The 21,252-nt window shown below is 37.3% G+C and overlaps 1 protein-coding gene across 1 annotated transcript in view; it reads left to right on the top strand.

The window, feature by feature from the left end:
* Nucleotides 1-21,252, top strand: part of MAST2 (microtubule associated serine/threonine kinase 2) — a 314,717-nt gene that overhangs the window by 132,720 nt on the left and 160,745 nt on the right. The window contains 1 exon segment of the mRNA XM_067567856.1: nucleotides 15,605-15,636. Within this exon segment, the coding sequence (XP_067423957.1) occupies nucleotides 15,605-15,636 (32 nt within the window).

Below are 21,252 nucleotides of genomic sequence, written 5' to 3'. Positions count from 1 at the left end.
AAGGTAACATGAGACTGAGTGCTAACAGCTCAAACCAGCAGTACTTTAAAAATAATCTCTAAATTAAAAAAAGAACCAAAAGACCAACAAATCTCTCCACCTGAAAAACATTAGTACATTAGTCATGCTGAAAGATATAGAAATGCATTTCAGTTCTAGTAGCAGAAACAGTTAAAATGCATTTTAAATAAATTAAAGCAGCCTGATTTCATAATTTATAAGGAGTGGAGTATAAACCAAACTTGAGTAAGACTCAGAAATTGTCTCTGATGGACAGTGGAATAATGCAGGAAGTGTTTATTTCAAGAGAACAAAATGTTGGCTCAGGTATCTTTATACAGGAGCATAGTGAACAAGGCTTCAGCATTGTAACCTCTACAGCATAAAACCCCCTAAAGCAGTGGTGGCAAACATACGGCCCGCGGGCCGCATCTGGCCTGCGAACCTTAAATCCCTTAAAGTGGCATCGCAGCCAGGGCCGAAAAGAGGGAAGTGGCCCGAATTTTTCAGCGGCGGGCATTGCATGGCCCCAGCGAATTGGAGCTTATGTGAATTTGGCCCATCACCATCATCGAGTTTGACACCCCTGCCCTAAAGCATCTAGCTCTGAGCATTAGTCAGGTGACATGAGTTTTTCTCAGAATGACTGAAAAATGAATGGGCGTGAAGATTTGCATAAAATAGATCCTGAAATCCATGTGCATTTATTAAATCCAGTAAGGGATAGATACAGGAAAAACCATCGAGATTCAAGAATTTATCAAACATTAAAAGACTTACTTTAGAAATGTGCTCATTAGAATTTTCTAATTGTCCCATAACACAGGATAATCTTTTAAAGATGTGGTGGAATTTTATTTCTCATATCAAAATCATTCAGTTTATAGTGATTACAATAAAGCAGTCTTTTGTACTTAACTAGACTTTTGTATTTAACTAGACAGTTTCAAATATTATAAATCACCTACTGGAGTGCTGGATTCAAATGCATATTGAGGGAAGACGGGTAAGGTATGTTAGATTAAAAACAGATGTAAAAATGTAACAAATAGGCTGAAACCTCCAACCCCAAACACGATTTCAGAGAACAAAAAAAAAAGAATAACCACAATTTCTTAGAGTGGTGCTTATAATACAGTTTTCATGAGACAACCAAGTCATGGTCACAGGAAAGAAATCACAGGCTCAATAGACAAGTTAGTGAATAAACAAAAGCATGTTAAGCATAGATTAAGCATGCCAGAGAGAGAGATGTAGCAAAGGTGTCATAGGTGGAGAAAATTAACAACCAATGATTTCTAATTGCACAGGTTTCAGTTGTGTGTCATGTTTCTAATTGCACAGGTTTCAGTTGTGTGAGGTTACAATTTGACAGACAAGAAGTAATAGCAAGAATCAAGAAACTAATACCAAAAGAATGGCCAAATACCTGTTCCCTTGCAGAATTTTAAACTTTCCATCTCTTATACTTTCCAGAATTCAACCGACTCTTAAGTGAGAAAATGGACTTTTGCTCCAGACAGTTTAGTCTTTTTAATCTTGGTTTTTGTTCTGAGCATATTCTCACACCTAACCCAGTTTTCTCTACAAGTTTATGGAAGAGAGATATTTAATGGGTAATATTTTAACTATTTAATGGAACCCTATTCAGAGAAATAATGGTAAGTTTTTTAATCCATCCCCATTGGTGTGGATCATCTCTGTAATCCTGTACAACCACAGCTACTCTCTAGTAGTTGCCACAAAGATATAAGGTTGGGTCTGGTATGGCAATGCCTGTCCCCCACACCTCATGCAGACTTGAAACCCTGCCAGGCTGTGGTTTACAAGATGAAATCCAAGGCCCAGCTGGAAGGACAGAGAGCTGGATAGTCCATCTTCCTTTATTGATAAATAACAAAATATTCCTCTTCTTAACATAACTATTTCTACTTAATCTTGATTTTGTTGTTGTTGGATGCTGTGACAAAGCAGCAAGGGGCTATTATTCTGTGACAATTTACTATATCAATTACAGCTTTTAATTAGTAAACAGATTTTGTAATCCTATCCCTCAGTATGTTTGTCTTTATGTTGTAATATAATACTTTGCCTTTCTGTGGAGCCTTTCATCAGAGATTCTCAGAGCTCTTTACAGTATGAAGATAAGTAAAAGTCCCCTCAATGCTGCAAAGATGTTGCATTTCAGTAGTGGAGGATCAACTCCTGGCTGAAATGCAGCAGCTGGTTGAGAGTACCCAACAACAGTGGTCTAAGATGGAAAGTGAAGAATGCCAAATGCTATTTTGACTTCAGATGGCCTTTTTAGAGATGCCAGGATGTAATTCTCAAGTTGGAATTCGGCCAAGACATCAATATGCACTCCCTGACACATCATACGATCTTTACTGGCCACAAGTCTTCAGAACTATGGTGTGGTTTCTTTTTCGAAAGACAGAAACTCCAGCATCTCAGTTACAGTCTAATAGCATGGCAAGGTGCTGACTCAGGCTATGTCTGCACTATGAACGCTACAGTGGCATAACTAGAATATTGTAGCTATGTCAGTGTAGTGCCGTAGCGTGGATGCTTCCTACAGCAACAAAACGGGTTTTTCTGTCCCTGTAGGAACTTTGTCTTCCTGAGGAATGGTGACAGAAGCATTCTTCCATCGACCTACCTGTATCTACACAGGGGGTTAGGTCACAGTAGCTAAGAGCTCAGGGAAGTGAATTTTTCACATCCCGAAGCACGCTGTAGCTATGTCAACCTGATTTTTTTAAGTGTAGACCAGGCCTCAGTAATGAGTAAAAAGGAAAGAGAGCTGTTTACTCAACAACCAACACCTCTTCCTGCGCACCTAGGTATTCTTTAGAGATTTCCCAACCATGAACAGACTCCATCCAGACCTTGTTTACCTTGAAAGTTCTAGTTAATTATGATACAGGTCTGTTAGCTGCATGTAGAAGTATAGGTTGAGATATTCTGTAGTGGAAGCATTGTAAAATAGCTTTTCTTTGTACGTAAATCATATTCCCTTCCTCTTCTGAAGCTGTGAAAACATATTTTAACTGGAACTAGAACTTCCTGCCCTATGTGGAGGTGGTAATGCATTTTCACAGTTTTGTACAGAGTTTTAACTGCTCATCTCCCATTAAGCCAATATATGTCATGAGGCCAAAAACCCGCTCTCTTCTTTGAAACGACGTTTTTCTCTTATTTTCTCATTAAATCGCTGATGATAGCTCTATGTCATGGGAGTGAGTCCTCTTTTGGTTTTTTTTTAATGTCAGAGTGAAGTTTAACAAAAAGACGAGTAAATGCTTCTGCAGAAAGAATATCTGATAGGTTGGAGACAATTTTATAGTTTAATTCATTAGCAGGAGCTGCAGTGCTTTACTTTTTAGAAGGTAATGAGTAGAGGAAAAAGTGATACTGAAAAAATGAACCCGTATAAATGAGTTTTCTTTGTATTTTCAGTTTCTTCTAATAAATAACATTTTAATTAAAATCTTTGCTCATTTAGTCATCTGTCAGATAAAAATCTGGAATAACTCCAGTGACCTCAGTGGAATTAGTCTGGATTTACATGTTTGTTATTGAAATCAGAATATGGCCTACTGTGCATAATTTCTGTGTTGGCCATTGATCTTTTCCCTGTATTTAAATTCCTGATTTGCCAAATATTGAAGTCTGTATTAAAAAAACAAAACTGAAGTCTAGAAAGCTTTCTATTAATGGTATAGATTTGTTGTTTTTAATAGTAACAGGTATCCTCACAATATTTAAGTGAGTTTACTGTAACATTTTTAGTCACTAGAAGGAAAATTGATGCAAAATGTTAACCAACATTCCATTTCAAGATAATTTTTTGAAAGTGGTAGGTTTGTGGAAGATTTAGAATATCAAATCAAACCAAACACTTCTAAACCTGTTGAGTGACAAAAACAGATTGAAACTCTTTTTTGCTTTCTCCTTTTATACAAATCAAAGCTAATATAAGTGTTTAACTAAGTTTGTAATTATTTGCATGGATGTAGATGAATTAATGAACTATAAATCAAAAACCTTTTTACCTATGGAATGAAAGATTTGAGCCTGGGTCATTTGATTCTATTAATTCTCTTCTTTCTGGTTCAAACTGGTAAAACGGAGCTGCTCTTGTGGGAAATCTGAGAGTAGTGCAGCTGACAGCTGCATCTTGTGGTAGCTCTGCTTGGGTGAAAACAGAAGTGTCTAAATATGGATTAAGGATTTAACAGTGTGTTGGAAGCGCTTATACACAGTAACATAAGAGACGTGGTTGATGGCGAAGATAGCATACACAATTTTATGTAATATACTGTGTACTGTTTGATAAAAGAACCAGGTGATAGTAAAGGTAACTCTGGGATCTTTGTTTGCTGGTTGTTTAGTAAGAAGTATTTTATTTCCATCATTAGTTATATATTGAACATTTTGCCTTCAAAATTCTTTGTGTGATTAGGTCACACTCCAACATCAGTGCAAAAGGTTGGAGGATATTTCTTAAGTGTTCTTCTGTTTTGTTTTGAGATTGTTATTGGTAGGGCTTGTAGAGCTGAGCAGTGGTTCTAGCACTTGTTATACATGTGCTACTGTAACGAAAATAGGCCACTATAAGAGGTGGTAATATTCCCTACTTGATACATATTTTTACACACTAAGATAGTAACTGCCAATCTTAAATATAAGAAATCAAGAGATAGAAAAGAGTGTTGGTGGAGTAGGGGAAGGAAGAGGATTACAACAGTAATAAACCTATTGTACATACAAATCTTACTTCCTTTTTTCCTTTGATTTGTGTATCTAGTTGTTAGATATCGAGTATTTAGACTTTTATAAATTTAACATATTAACACTGAGGAATAATTGTCCTGAAGTTGTACTGAAATGTTGGTGATAATCTAGTTTCTACTAAAGTTTGTTTTCTGTCAGTAAATGTAACTTTTTGTAGGGTACATGTGGGAGCTGCAATGGAACAGCATGGACTTAGGGTGTGTCTACGCTACAAAATTATGTTGACCTAAATTACATCAGGGTACAGCCACCGCAGTAATTAAATCACTTTTGCATGTCCTCACTGCGCTCCTTGTGTTGGTGGTGCATGTCCTCCTCAGGAATGATTGCACTGTTTTACTGTCAGTGGGGGGGGCATTGTGGGACAGCTTTGGAAAGGCAGCAACAGTCAATGTAAACAATGTAATGTCTACATGGATGTTGTGTTGACCTAATTACATCGACCTAAGCACTATGCCTCTCGCTGAGGAGGAGTTAAGTCAGTGTAGTGGGTGAGTTACATCGGTGGGAGTGATATTTTAGTGTAGACGATTACAGAGTTATATCATCTTACGTTGACCTAACTCTGTAGTGTAGACCAGACCTAAGATTTTGGTGTTTGTGGTACTTCTGCAGTGTGTGAAAGACACTGTACAAGCTAAAGGCCTCATCCTATGAAGTGCTGACTGCCTTTGATTCCCATTGATGTTAGGAGCTCAATGCCTTACACGTTTGGGCCTTAATCTTGCATTACAATGAAGAACTAAACGTGAACAATGAGATTTCTTCCATTTATTGTTGATGTGATGTATTAACTTCAGCAGATGGCTCTCCTCAACTCTCTTCTGGGGTAAGGGACTGCTTCATGTGGTCTCTGACCCATGTAACTCATCCAGTCAGAACTTCTGAAATTTTGATGCTCCTAGCCTTACTGCAGCCCATATATATCTCCTGAATTCTTCCTCTTCAGGCTCAGATCTTGGTTCAGAATATCATCTTTTCCTAAACCTACAGGATGAGGAGGAAGTGACCTGTTATGGTACAGGAGGAGGAAAGACAGTGGGGTTTAACCCTTAGCCTTTAGAATGGAGATAACCCTGGTTTCTCTGGAAAGATTCTATGGCTGATGACGGCTATGATATCTGAAGTACTGTAAGGAAAAGCAGACTGAAGATTTGAGACTTTTCTTTGTTTAATTTTGTGTTTAAAATGTTTTCAAGAGAGAGAGAGTGAGTGTGTGTGTGCGCACTCGTGGTGTAATTAAGCACAACAGATACAAGTCCTAGACAGAGTACAGCCCTGTAATAGAATCAACTGATTATATCAGTCCACTGTAAAACACACTAATCACTCATCCTAGCTCAAAGTCATTAAGTGTAGCCTGCAGTTTCTGAGATCTATATGTTGTGGAAGTTTCTGTACTCAGTATTTGATTGGGGAATAATTTCTTCGCATCAAATATGTAACTCTGAAATACCTTACAGTATTAAATATAGGATTGTTCAGAAACTGTAATTCCCTCACAAAACAAATCTATAAAAATATTGAGATACATGACACTTTTTTTTTTTCATTTGAGAAACCTTAAAGGTTCAAACATTTAAATTCAGTGGACATCCCACCACATGACCTGCAGATCCAAGTGTGCCTTTCAGCTGTATGTTTAAAAATCTGACAGGGTACACGGTGAATCAATGCCTATGATCCCCAGCTTAGTTGGCTTTCATTTTGAATGAATACTAAAGCAATAGGTGCTGCTTTCCCAAGATAAATTCTGCCTCCTATAAGCCTGAAGATTCTGCTGCGCACACCAATATAAACCTTTCACCACACTCAGTTTGATCTGTAAATTAATCCTACAAGTTTGGCCTACCACATCTATGCAGTTTGACATTTTGTATTTCACCTTCTGAATCTAGTCGTGTGTGAAAGTGACAAAGTGTTTTTATTCCCTTAAGATTAAACTGGTCCAAGCTTTTTCATTTTAACACCAGGAAATGGTTCATGGGCTGTTATCATTTTCCAGCCTCAGCACAATTTCAATAATTATGGAGAGCTTTTAAGTATCTGTTGCCAAAGGGGATATTTTTTAGTTCAGTAAAAAAACATTCAACAGATGGGTTTTGTATCTGCTGGTCATGGGATAGTATGTCACAATTCAATGTAATTTTTTTGTTAAAGACCATTTACTGTTTTGCAAACTAACTGTAAAATGAGAATTGTATCATGCTGCAAATAACTGAGTGTTTTTAACTTCTGTAGTCTAATAGTTTAAATACTTTTGGAACTATCTTGACTCTTAAGTGAACGATATGTGTGCAGTTAAAAATTGCAATTTACAGGAAGTGTTCAATTTTTTCCAAATACTGGATTTTTCTCTTGCTATATACATAATCCAAAAATGTGAAATTTTTGTAGGTGATTTCTTTTGATGGTTATATTGACTAAGGATGATGCAACTGGGACTTTTTTCTCCATTTGATATTACTGAGAAACATTCATACTTCAGTTTGGACTCTTACAAGCATACAGAATAGGACCTCTTCCTTTTCAGCACTGATAATATGATGGAGATAACATACCAGTAGCTGTATGTCAGCATAGGTACAAGTAATGATACAAATAATATCTATCAGTTCATCTAGTCAAGCTTCTATATGGTGCTCATCATTGTGCATTTCCCAAAATTATAGTGAACACTGTTCTCTACCCTCCTCCCCTAAGCGGAGCCCAGACTTTGTTTATTTTTCTTTCTTTCCTTAGGGGTGGCAATGTGAGAAGGGTAGGCTGGAGTGGCTTTAAGATAGTCCATATACTGAGTAAGCGAACAAAGAATACATTTACTGTCCTGTAAATTATGTTCATACAGAAGAGATGTAATTAACTATTGAGCTTAATGGATGCCTTGTGAGGTTAAAGAAGATATTATTCATAAACTAAATGAGGACAAAGAAGCTTTATATGGTTAGAATGCCTTTTAGGACCAATTACTAGATATCATTTAGAATTGATTACTTATGTTTTCAATTTCTGAAAGTATTTTCCACATGATTCATTGGGAATGGACTTACTGCTGCTTTCATGGAGGACTAAGACTGTTTTCCTAGCTGAAGGTTTTGGAGGGGCTTTCGAGTTTTCCTTCCTTTGGATTCTCTTCCATGAGTTTTACCATTAGGCAGCATGATCTGGCCCATGTGAAATGAGGTGGTAAAATAACCATTGTTCTATTACTAATGCTATTCAGCCTACAATGGAGATTTCAGGCGTTTGAGTGACCTTAGATTATGAATAATTCTTTGTCTCTGATTGTTTAAAGTAGTACAGTATAGGAATGTACAGTTTTAAAAACAAACTGATGCTGCAAGAGGTTACATTGTCAGTGCAAGAGTTGTATGAGATACAGACTCGGTGCTTCACAGGAAAAGAGTGAATTCAATTACACTCTGCTCTCCCACCTCTTCCCAAACATTCTACCCTGACATTGGTCATGGTCCAAGTGAGAAGTGAACCTGGTGGGATAAAAAGAAGCATTTTGACTAACTGGTATGCGATACCTCCATTCTCTCTGTACTGACATTGCAGATTCTTTGGCCCAGGTACAAGGCCAGAAGTGCTTTTATAGCTCACATGTTTCCACATGATATTCTTTTGTAATCAGTGATTTTTGTATATTTTATAAAATGCACAGAATGAAAATTAATTCCTGAGTAGATTTAGTACCTGTTTTTCACTCATAAAATACCTTTTTTATTTGTTTTTTGTTTAGGAGAACTCTAAAAAGCATCCATACACACACACAAAAAAATTGGGGTCACTGTTTAACTTAATATAAGGGTTCAAATGTGGTAGTTTGAAGCAAAGGAGATTTATGTTTGATATCAGGAAAAGCTTTGATTCTAAAAAGATGTGTCTAGAGCAATGCTACTCCATTTTTTTCTGTTCTTTTGCTTCTGCTCCATTTATGAAACATGTCTAGATAGCTTTCTCCTCGTTAGTAAACATAAACATTACTCTTAAAAATGTGTTCCATTACATAAACTGATTTTGTGAGTATGTTTCTCTATGCAATACATTTTATTAAATAGAGAGGTTTGGCAGGCATGCCTTATGTGTCTCAGACATGGAGGTGCTAATATTCAAAATGTAGTTGTACATTTTGTTCGTCTGCCTTGCTAATCAAATCTACCTGTTTTTCTGACATGCTGTTGTCATGTTGTGGGTAAGGGCATGGTATTATTGAAATGCATTGCAGCAAAATTTCTTTAGCCCTGCATTCAGCATGCCACTCAAGTTGATTCCATTTCCTCTCTAGTAAATTAGATTAGTGAGGTCTTTAAAGATTCAGCAGGGTGAAATTAGCGCTAACGAGTATAGTTGAGTTACTGGACTTGTGATTCTTAAATCTGATAGGGAGTCTGGAGAGGAAGATTATTCATTTTGAAAAGCCAACCACTGTGTAATATTATCAGCTAAAAGGTTTTTTAGATCAACTTATTTAACTACTGTTTTTATTATGAAAAGATATAGCCTGCTTCTTTACTGGTAATGTAGGACTAGACTGAGTCTTTGTTCTTAGTCCCAAGTAAGGGAGACAGCAGGAAGAGCCCTGAGAAGAAATTGTGACTCTGAGAATCTGTTTCTTTCCTGCCCTCTTGGCTCCCATGAGGAAGTAATCTGTGCCACCCCTTTATCATAGAATCATAGAGTTGGAAGGGACCTCAGGAGGTCATCTAGTCCAACCCACTGCTCAGAGCAGGACTAACCTCAGCTAAATAATCCCAGCAAGGGTTTTGTCAAGCCTCAATTTAGAAACCTCTAAAGATGGAGATTCCACCACCTTCCTAGGTAACCCATTCCAGTGCTTCACCACCCTCCTAGTGAAAAACGTTTTTCTAATGTCCAACCTAGACCTCCCCCCCTGCAACTTGAGACCATTGCTCCTTGTTCTGTCATCTGCCACCACTGTGAACATTCTAGCTCCATCCTCCCTGGAACCTCCCTTCAGGTAGTTAAAGGCTGCTATCAAATCCCCCCTCATTCTTCTCTTCTGTAGACTGAACAAGCCTAGTTCCTTCAGCCTCTCCTCATAAGTCTTGTGCTCCAGCCCCCTCATCATTTTTGTTGCCCTCCGCTGGACTCTCTCTAACTTCTCCACATCCTTGTTGTAGTGGGGGGTCCAAAACTGGACACAATACTCCAAATGCGGCCTCAGCAATGCCGAATACAGTATTCAGAACGAGACCTGTTCAAGAAAACAAAAATCTGTATCAGAAAAATACTGTGTAGTGAGTCAGTTTATCTGACTAACTTATTTAATTTTAAAAGTAAGATACTGGGGATGAGCTACAGTTTAAAAAAAAAATTGAAAGAAGGGAAATTCCCTTATACCTTCTGAAATGTACTCTTTCACCATTGACAGTTAGGCAACAGATTGCCCTAAAAGCCTGAGGAAACTGTGAAGTACGTGGAATGATAGACCGATTGGAGGATTTTGTGGATGGTTTTGGCTTGCATATTTATCTGTACCCTCTTTGGGGCACTTTTATATTTAATTCGGTGATATAACAATAAAATCTTTAATTATTTAGTTTTACAATAAAATAGTAAATTATGGAAATTAACATTTGCAGTGTATACCACAAATTAATCCGACATTTTAGTTTATAGATATGTTTGTTTGTTTGTTTGTTTGTTTGTTAAAATGTGCGAGTAGTTAGTATTGATATTTAAATCTCTCTGCAATGCAGTTTGGCAACCAAATTAAAATGATTTTTTATTTTTTTGAGAGAAGGAAATTGACAGCTATTGTTTTTAATATCCATTTATAAAGATTCCTGTTGCGAGAAATAGCAGATTTTCTTGACAGATACTTGTAGGGAAAGAAAATATTAGGTTTTATAAACCATGAAAAATTCTTTCTTTTTTCAGTCTGATGGATGGATTATAGTTGATGTCCGTGCATGGGCAGGTTGTATTTTCCATCAGAACTGGAGATTCTAGTCCTCATTATCATTTCTGTAATGCAAGTGGTTTATGTATAGAATCAGATTTAATTAATCCCCTGCTGGTTGATCGTTCACCCTAAAGCAAATATTTACAGTCAGCAAAGGAAAAATTTAAAACGTGTGCATGGTCTCAGGTCAGTGAGTCAGTTGATTTTACAACATCTGTGAAATATTATCCTTAATTTACTATACAAAGTGTATTTTCCCCTATAGCTGTAAAAATACTTCTATATCATCTTGTCTCATGGCTCAACTGGGATGGTGACAAGCTTACCAAAGAAGGTTTCCAAGGTCAAAGGCAATCTCAGGAACCCTGCTGCCTGTGCTGGCAGAAACTGGGAGCATCCTGAAGAAGGTGGTGGTGATTCTCAGTTATCTGAAAGGGCCAAATTATGGTGTATTCAGAGCACATCCTAGCATCCCATTTTGCCTGTGGGTATGTGCCATATGTGCAGCTACACATTCAAGGACGAATTACAATACTGAGAGAAAGTGATGATGAAATATCTCTCCATGGTGCTTCAATAAAGAATGATTAAAGGAAGACAGTTTGATGTATCACGTACTCCCAACATGACTAAAATACTTCACCCTTTTTCAGTGGTTATTAAGTTAAAAAATTAGTATTGCTAAACAGTCTCTAAGATAATTTTATTGCTTTTCAGTATAACAGATAATTAATTTTATGGCATTTTCCTTTCTATGTAAAGATACAGCCTTATGATTAATGTTTTTGAGAACATAAGTTAATTGAAACGTCTGATTGATTCCAGAATGGTCCTGTTCTCAGTAATTCAGTTCTCAGAGGCAACATGTTGAATAAGACCTCAGATGTTGGTCATCTTCTGCCGCTTCATCAGGACTTAATTTTTGATGGGTTTTATCTCTGGAAAAAAGTTTGAGAAATAAAACTAGACAAACTGAAAGGCTGTCATTTTTGTAAGAGGATACTGAAAATAAACATGCATTTAGAGGATTATATTACCGCCCTTGAGAGCAGGTGGCACAGAGCTAGGCTGAGGTAATCAGGGTAATATATCTATGTATTGACAGCTAAAGTGCTCAAAGAGACAGATACTTCAGATTGTGTATGGAATCTGTTGTTCTTCGATGTTTCACTCTAAATTGATGTTAGGTCCAGGGGCGTGCACAAGGGTTGGGGGGGCATAAAAAGGGGGGGGAGTGAGCTTCTCCCTGCTGTGGGGCTATGAGTGGCGGGGGGGGGGGGGGGTTGGAGAGGGAAGAGCGAGCTACTGCCAGGGCTGAGGGGGTGGGGAGGGGGGAAGCACGCGCCGTCGGTGTGGAGGGGCACAGAATGTGTTCCTCCTCCCCACCCCCAGAGTCAAAGTAAAATTTCTGCGCATGCCCCTGGTTAGGTCTTATATGGAAGAAAACATTTTATATAATTAGCACAGTTACTCAGAGGATTTATTGAGTTGTGGAACAATGAAAAAATTACTATACCCAAATACCAGGTCAGATTTGGTGGTCATAGCATGATGGTGTTATATTAATCATCTTACCATTTAAAATATGAACTCTGTTTCAAGAATGCATGAATATGTATTGCCAAGTTCTCTGTGTCATGTATGACAGGATTAGCTGGGTAAAGTAAGTCTAGTCACCAACACTTCCTTCATAATTAACTTACTGAAGCTTGCTTCCCTTCACTGTGTTACAAAAACTAATTTCCAAGCTGTGATCCAGACTTAAAGGAAATACCTACCTACAGATCTCCATGAAGTATTGTCATGCTCTCCTGTTAGGCTTTGTCTAAGCTTGAAATGTCAGTCGATTGCAATGTCCTTTAACTAATTGAAATGTGCTTAAAGTCTACATGTAAGTACTTGGTGTGATTGGAGAAACCCTGATAACTTGTAGGTGTGAAGATGAAATCAACTGAGTGTCAATCTGGACATTCCAGTTTCCTCAACCAGTGAAACTCCTTAGTTCACAGGCTACTAAGCCACTCTTTTCACACCTTCTCATTCCCTGCCGTGTCCCCTTGTGCAGTGCCCCCACTGTATACCCCCTGAAATTTCTGTTCTCCTGAAATGCAGATCTCAAATGGCTATCCTCCTATGGATCACCAGCTGAGACTCCAGTCTCTGCTCCCTCCTCCCCCTACTATTCCCCTGTGCACCAGCCGTGTTCCCCACCTATGCTGTTCCCTTCTCCACTCCAAACAGTTTAAGGGGCAATCATATTTTTCTTAAAGCCCCAGCTCCTGGTGTCATACTATATAACATGAAAATCTCAGCTTTATTTAAAAAAAAAAAAAGTTTCTAGTCCTCATGGTTAGTTGTATAGGAAAAAGCTTGCTGACCATAAAAACGCAAAACCAAGAAGGCAAATAAAAAAGACCCACATATTTTTTAAAAAAATAACTCATTTTAAGCCAATGTCGTGATATTTTTGGATCTGATTATGATTTTTGAATGCTTAAGGTTGGCAATATTGAGAAGTGAAACTTGTGTACAAATAGAACAAGTTGCTGCTTCTTTACAGTGTGTGGTTTTAGTGAATGAAAACTCTTAAAATAAAATGTACTGTTTGTATTTTACTTAAATATTACAATTAAAGTTAAAATCCACTTTCATAAAGACCCCCTACATTGTCACTTACATGGTGTGTATGCATATAAAGTATTAAAGGACAATGGCCAAAAAGCTTTCTGTCATGTAAAATTCTCAGATAAAGATTGCTATCTTTTAAAGGAGTAAGAAGGAAATCTCTTTAGAATGCAGCATATTTGATTAGTTATGTGGTAGTGATTTATTGCTTTATATACCATTTTGATTAGCTTTTGACTGTTTGTATGGTGACAAGAATGTATTTCTTGATGCAATAAATTATCTGGCTTGTGATGGTTGGTACCTGAATTTACTCAGTACAATTAGAACTGTGGAACTCTGCAAGCGGCAGTGAAATTTCAAGATGTGGAATCAGTGGAAAGTTCCAGAGGGGTAGCCGTGTTAGTCTGTATACAGCAAAAACGACGAGAGTCCTGCAGCACTTTAAAGACTAACAAATTTAATTTCTGTAGGCATAAGCTTTTGTGGGCTGCAACCCACTTTGTCAGATGCAAGAAATAGAAATCAGATAGGGGGTGAATATATATATATATATATATATATATATATATATATATATATATATCTAATCTCCAAGGGTAAGGAACAACAATGGGAGGGTAGATGTAAGCAAAGTCCATTCATGCTAGATTTATACTGATGAAATGATTTAGAGATGGAGTCAAACTACTAGCTAGAAACTTTTCTGTGACCTTAAAGTTTTATGACTAATATGCAATTTATTATTTTTAAAAATACAATAATTTAAAGTAGCATTTCAAGCATTTAAACCCAAAATTTAGCTCTTCACTAAAAATGGAGGAGAGGTTACCAAATGTCTTGCGAATGTGTTTTCATAGTTTTTTTTAATATTCAGAGAAATGTTTTTATATAAACCTTCCTCTGCAATGGTGAAACAAAGAACAGCCGTTTTGCCAGTGTATGAAAGCCAGAAAATAAAACTGATCATTCTAGTTTAACTGTCCATACTGAGTGAAAAACAGAATAAACAGCTGATAAGAGTGACAACTAGCATTTGAGCACAGATTTAAGATTCTAAATAGTGGTTACCTGCATTACTACTTACGAGCATCAGTAGCAGTGTGAAAAGAAAATATGCTGGCTCTAGCTGTAATCATTGTAAATGGTAAAAAGTAAATTAAAGATTTAAGTTAGGATTGGTTTGAATAAATTGCATTTGATCTTATTAACAACACCATTAAATTTTAATTTTTGAAAATGTGATAATTATCTTCACACTGTCCTATTAAAAAGACAGCAAAGTAGAATTATTTTTAAAACTCCCTATAAATACACATGTGGCTCTCCTTTAACTGTACTGTTTGACTTTTATTTCTTGAGTTCTTGTGTGACTTGTTGAAGATGGATTGTGAGTAGGATGATGTTACCATCTAGTGGTGAAATATTAAAACTGCAGTGGTGTAAAATATTTTTAAAAAGAGAAACAGGTAAAAATACATATCTATTTCCATCTCTTTTAATCTTTGCAATTAAATAATCTTTATATTCAGTACATTTATAGGAGATGCACATCATTGTTGCTAGTAGAGTACTAAGATTGCAATTTAACATGCTAGAACTTTTATCTATTTTATATGAAGTTCTTAAGCTTGCTTTGTTTTAGCCTTTTAAGGGAAATGTGCTGATTCGAAGTGCAAGGTGCATTTCTTTGACTTTGTCTTCTCTAACGTAAACATATAGCAGTATGTGTATATTTTAAAAAATTCTAAAACAAAACACTCCACTGTACATACATATCCCCCCAGGGAGAGGATAAGAGAACAAACTCATGACAGCTGTTATCCCGTTGCTTGATGCACTATGGGAACGCACTCAGATACTAGAGTGATGAGCTACGTAGGACAGAATAGAATTCATTGTAAAGATGGTTAGTGAGCTTCTATTTAAGATAGAATTTCAAAGGTGTACATGTACAATTGTATGCTTCTAACTGGTGACTGTAAATACCAAAAGTGTGCTGGCAAAACTGGTATTTTTGTGCATACCTAGCCAGTTGGGTGCCCAGTTGGCTATAAAAAGGGGCAGATATTATATTATGTATGTAATGTTGATATGTGGTAACAATTTAGGGATGTGTTCAAAAGATGCCAGCATCTTTGAAAATCTGACCCTTAATATTGTATTGATAAAGTAATATTACTAGATTGGACGAACAGCAAAATCTTTCTTCAATAATTTTCTAATTTTTTTGTTTATATTTTTTTCCAGAAGGAACTCAGTCTCCCAAGAAGAGGAAGCTTGTAAGTATAATTACTTCTCATACTTCACTATCATAAGGCTCGATTCAACAGAAATACATGCAGTTTCTCAACTGTTGAATCCATACAGAGCTAGCCGATAAATATTTTTTTTATTTTTTCCATTCATATTTTTCGTGTGTGTTAAAGTGTTTTTGAAAGGTGCCATGTTGGCCACAGAGACTAAAAGCCTCTGTTCATCTCTTTAAGAAGTGGAGGACAGTCAGTGGTAGTGCAAGCCTACTCATATTGCTTAGCCAGCATGCTCATCCTTGACATCAAGGAAACTTACAAGAGTGAGGCAGACAGTGCTTGTCTTTTTTGTTGAGACTGCCAACAATCAGCCCCATTGCTTTCAATCCCAATGTTTGTGCGCTGGATAAAACGTTTAATGGACTTGTACTGAGATCAACAAACTAATTCCACTTAAGTCACCTATGGGAACAACATTTGGTCACTGCTATGTGGGAAATGTAGAAAAACTCTGGGTTCTCATTGTCAATCCTGCAGGTTTTTATGTTGTTATGAAATCAAGACCATAGAAGTATTGCCACAAAACATAAAATAGCAAACTGGAAAAAGCAGACTTCTTAAAGTATAGCACTTTTAAAAATCAAGCCAGTTATTAATTTTAACATCTTTTGCTAGGTTTGCAGAGTTTTAACAGACTGTGTTTTAGTGCTAATCTCTGAGAGAATTTAACTGTTGCTAGGTTTAGTTTTCTGTGGTCTGGTATGTGGTAGAATAAAACTGTATAGTGGCTGGATTACATAAAGAACAAGTGAATGTGCCAGTTAAACCTACAATAAGCTTAAAATCATAGCATTCTAACTGGTAACCATGCCCTGAACCTTGTGCATCACAGAAGCAAAGTCAGTTCCTTAGGTTACCTTTTGTAAGTTGTCTTTGATTTCAGGTTTTAGTAATGAATGGGTTTGAATTTTTATTCTTTAACGTCTCTTCTTTGTAGAAGGAGCAGAGTTTGGAAAGTGTTGTGTGATGCCTATGATTCAGTGCTGAACAATATGACTAGGTCAGAAGGCTTTTTTATTTTATTTTTAAATGATGCATATCTGAACCGTTTTGTTGAAGTTATATAATGTCAAGCCACTCACTCAGTTATTTAAAGCAAAACAGAACACAGAACTCTATATCAATATACTTTTTAAAGACAGCTTACCTAGATTTGTATTAGGTTTTAGGAACATTATTGCTTATGATTTGAGAACAGTTAGACAGTGATAGAATAAGAGCACTAAGATAAATATTTGGAGACAATCCAGTTAAACAAATACTTGATGAGTAAGTCATCCGTAGTCTTTACCATAATGCAACAATTCAGATTTTTTGCACAAAGCATTTTGGATCTGGATTTGAGAATGCCAAATTCTTTCCCCTTTTCTTGGTCAAGTATGGAGAGGGGTACAATATAAAACTATTATAAGGATCAACAAAAGAGACATGGAACTGTGTTCAGGCACTGACAGTTTATGATTGTTTATTTAGTAACTAAATATTGCTGAATTGTTTGTAAAGTGCCTTTCTTCAGTTATTTCAATCCTTTCTTTTTGATTATCCTTTGTTTTTTCAAGTTAGTTTTCCTGCTAAGTCACCTCTGTGAAGAGAACTTTAGTAGCCTATGTATCAGGAAGGCCAAAACTACAAACTGCAAAGGGCAGGAATAGTGCTACTAACATGATTTCCAAAGTGTTCAATATGTTTCTTATAAAGATGCTCTGCCTTAATTATTATACTGTGTTTCCTGGAACTATAGGAAGTGCAGTCAGTCAGACCTAGTTATTTTGAATTGGTTTACTTTTATTTAGTTTAGCATGTTAATACTATGTTGTGACTTTCATTTATTTCTTTTTGATATCCAAATGCCCTTATTAAACCAATTAGAATTGTATGGATCAGTGGAAAGATTCTTGTGGCTCTGCAGATATTGAAAAACTATTTCTGTTTATCTCAGAATTGTCAATAGTTGTTGGTACTATGGTATCAAAGTGCTCCCCGTATAAATTAAATCTGCATAGTGAGATCTATGGAGTCTACTGTTGTTCTGCCATCCCTGATTCAAAGAGTCTCTGCTCAGAAAATAATTTTAAAATAATTATGATTCCTGTAATCTTAGAATCATAGAAGATGAGGATTGGACAGGACCTCAGGAGGTCATCTAGTCCAACCCCCTGCTCAAAGCAGGACCAACCCCAACTAAACCATCCCAGCCAGGCTTTGTCAAGCCAGGCCTTAAAAACCTATAAGGATGGAGATTCCCCCATCTCTCTAGGTAACCCATTCCAGTGCTTCACCACCCTCCTAGTGAAAAAGCTTTTCCTAATATCCAAGCTAGATCTCCTCCACTGCAACTTGAGGCCATTGCTTCTTGTTCTTTCATCTGCCACCACTGAGAACAGCCTAGCTCCATACCTGGAACCCTTTTTCAGGTAGTTAAAGGCTGCTATAAAATCCCGCCTCATATTCTTGTCTTCTGCAGACTAAACAAGCTTAGTTCCCTCAGCCTCTCCTCATAAGTCATGTGCTACAACTCCCTAATCATTTACATTGCCCTCTGCTGGACTCTTTCCAATATGTCCACATCCTTTCTGTAATGGGGGGCCCAAAACTGGATACAGTTACTCCATATGAGGCCTCACCAGTGCTGAATAGAGGGGAATAATCACTTCCCTTGATCTGCTGGCAATGCTCCTACTAATGCAGCCCAATATGCCGTTAGTCTTCTTGGTAATAAGGGCACACTGTTGACTCATATCCAGCTTCTTGTCCACTGTAACCCCCAGGTCCTTTTTAGCAGAACTGCTGCCTAGCCAGTTTGTCCCCAGTCTATAGCAGTGCTTCCATCCTAAGTGCAGGACTCTGCATTTGTCCTTGTTGAACTTCATCAGATTTCTTTTGGCCCAATTCTCCAATTTGTTTAGGTCACTCTGTATCCTATCCCTACCCTCCAGGGTATCTACCACTCCCCCAGCTTAGTGTCATCTGCAAATTTGCTGAGGGTGCAATCCACCCCATCCTCCAGATCATTAATGAAGATGTTGAACAAAACTGACCCCAGCACCAGCCGCTGGGGCACTCTGCTTGTTACTGGCTGCAAACTAGACATCGAGCTGTTGAATTTCCCCCCAGGACAGATTGGCAAAGGCTCTGGGGTTTTTTCGCCTTCCTCTGTAGCATAGGCATGGCTCATTTGTTGGTGGATTTTCTCTACCTTAAAGTCTTTAAACCATGATTTGAGGACTTTAATAACTCAGTCATAGGTTAAAGGTTTATTACAGGAGTGGGTGGGTGAGGTTCTGTGGCCTGCATTTTGGAGGAGGTCAGACTAGATGATCATATTGGTTCCTTCTGACCTTAGAGTCTATGAGTCTTTTTAAATAGTCCTAAATAGTCCTGAACCTGTTCTTTCAGCACTGAGGGCTGCTCACTGCCTCCTCATTCTGTGCTGCCCAGTGCAGTAGTCTGGGAGCTGACCTTGTCTGTGGAGACAGAGGCAAAAAAAAACCTCATGATGGTCCTTCCCATTAAGATGGCTCTTTCACATCTTCTGTGCAAGCTAGAGCCTTTTCATTGCATCTGACATCAGCCCTACTATATAGAAATATACAGTAATCTACAATATATTTCAGTAATCTATGAGGAATGCATGGATTGCTATAGAAGAATCTTTCTCAGGGATGAATGGAATACATTTCCTAATAAGCTGGAAGTGGGGGAAAGTTGTCTTTTGTTGTTGTTTAGTTTTTTTGCCATTGCAATTACCTGATTGATTTGGCTCAGTGATGAATTGAACAGGAACTTGAGGCTTCAGACGAATGAATGCTTTTGTTAAAAGGAGAGGAGTGTTCTTCCTTCTAGTTCTTCTAAACATTTCTTCTTCTGACTCACATCACCTCATTCTTGTCTAGTTTCGTTTTAGCTAGCTGTTCTTCACCAAGAAGCTCATCTCTTGTTAGGCATTATGACATCTTTGTATTGGCATTGGTTGCATTTATGGAACATGACAGAGTGGGATGTCTTCAGTATGCATTTTTGGCAGTGGAGCTTGGGGTGTCTCACCATCTTTGTAAATGGACTTGTGTTGAAGCTGAAGCAGTGAGGAGATGGATGGATCCATGTTAGATCCCAAAGATGAGGATTGTTGGATGACTACTCTGCTTTCCCATGACCATTCTTTGGATCCTATTTGAGAGGAATAATTGAAGCCATTTTAGTGCTGCACCATCTACTTTAGTTGAATTCAGTTATATAGGCTTGGCAAGCCAGTCAGTTGACTTGCCTGTTATTTGATGATGGTCAAATTTTGTTGAGTATTTCATCAAGAATGCTCTGATATGGGCAGTGGCTTACCTTTTTGATCGCATCATGTTACCATCTGTTCACAAGCCTACTTAAATGTCCTCTTGATCACTGACTTTACCACAAGTTAATGCCACTTATTGGAAAAGAGGTGAGCTAATGGAAAGTTGGAGATCTTGACTGGCTGGAATCTTCTAGAACAAACATTGTATGTAAGTATATCTTCATTTGTATAACAGGCCATCAGTGTACATGGTAGCTAACAAAGCACACTAAACTAGTTAAAAGATGCAGTCCCTGCTCTGAGCATCTTATAATCAAACTGACTAGACAAACATATAGAAACTAATTCATAAGGGAGTGGGGAAGGGAGACGAGGGAGGAGGATTCAGAGTACTAATGCATGTGCAGAACAAAATTGGTTGGTTTGGGGAATCATCCATTAAAAAACCAGAAATAGACTGAAGACCTGCACTGCTGGGAAACCAGTGACCATGTATCACAATTTAAGATTAGAGAGGAAAATGGCAAACAAAGAGTTTACTCAGTATTCATCATATGAAGAGGAAGGAGATTCTCGTGATGATGCTGGCAAAGATATAGATAAAGCAGTTGAAGCTGATATAGACAATGATGATGATGAAAGCCAGATGCTTAAAAGAGTTGGCCTGTTGCCTTCCTACCACACATGCACTTAAAAGACGTTTTTTCTTTATAGTTGCTATGTGTTTGTTTTGTTTAGTTTAATTTTTCTTTTGTAACCGTTTAGTTTTGAATAACATTCACATTTAAATGCTAGTCTAACATTGCTTAAAAAAAAAAGGGTGGTGGCAGTTCTTTCATTTTTTAGAACTTCATTTGGATGAGTTTCACATTTTTCTGACATAAAACAGTTCAGTTAAGTAACTTGTTTTTTGTAATTAGGCATAAGTGTCTATCCAAGGCCAAGCCTACTGGAGACCATAAAGCCTTAATCTTTTTTTTTACTCTTGTTACTCTTCTAATAAATTAGTGCTTTAAAATATTGGACCCTTTTTTATATTATTTGACAATATTTGACTAATGTATGACTGATCAATTGACTGATTAAATGCCCAGCCCTGGTTATGTAGGTGATTCACTAGTGCCTTGTGCTCTGTTTTGTTTATTATTTGTATAACAGTGGAGGTCTCAATAGGGATCATCACACTATTGTACTAGCTAGTGTATTAGCAGATAGTAAGAGAGTCTCAGCCTTGAAGTTCTTAGTCTGATTTAAAACAAGAAAAGGGTGAGTAATTAGAGTAATTAGCAATTAGAGAA

The sequence above is a fragment of the Emydura macquarii genome, unplaced genomic scaffold (assembly GCF_026122565.2).
Source record: "Emydura macquarii macquarii isolate MOO-44397 ecotype Brisbane River unplaced genomic scaffold, CSIRO-AGI_Emac_v2 contig_2805, whole genome shotgun sequence".
Taxonomy (NCBI): Eukaryota; Metazoa; Chordata; order Testudines; family Chelidae; genus Emydura; species Emydura macquarii.
This window is presented reverse-complemented; position numbering and strand designations above follow the sequence as displayed.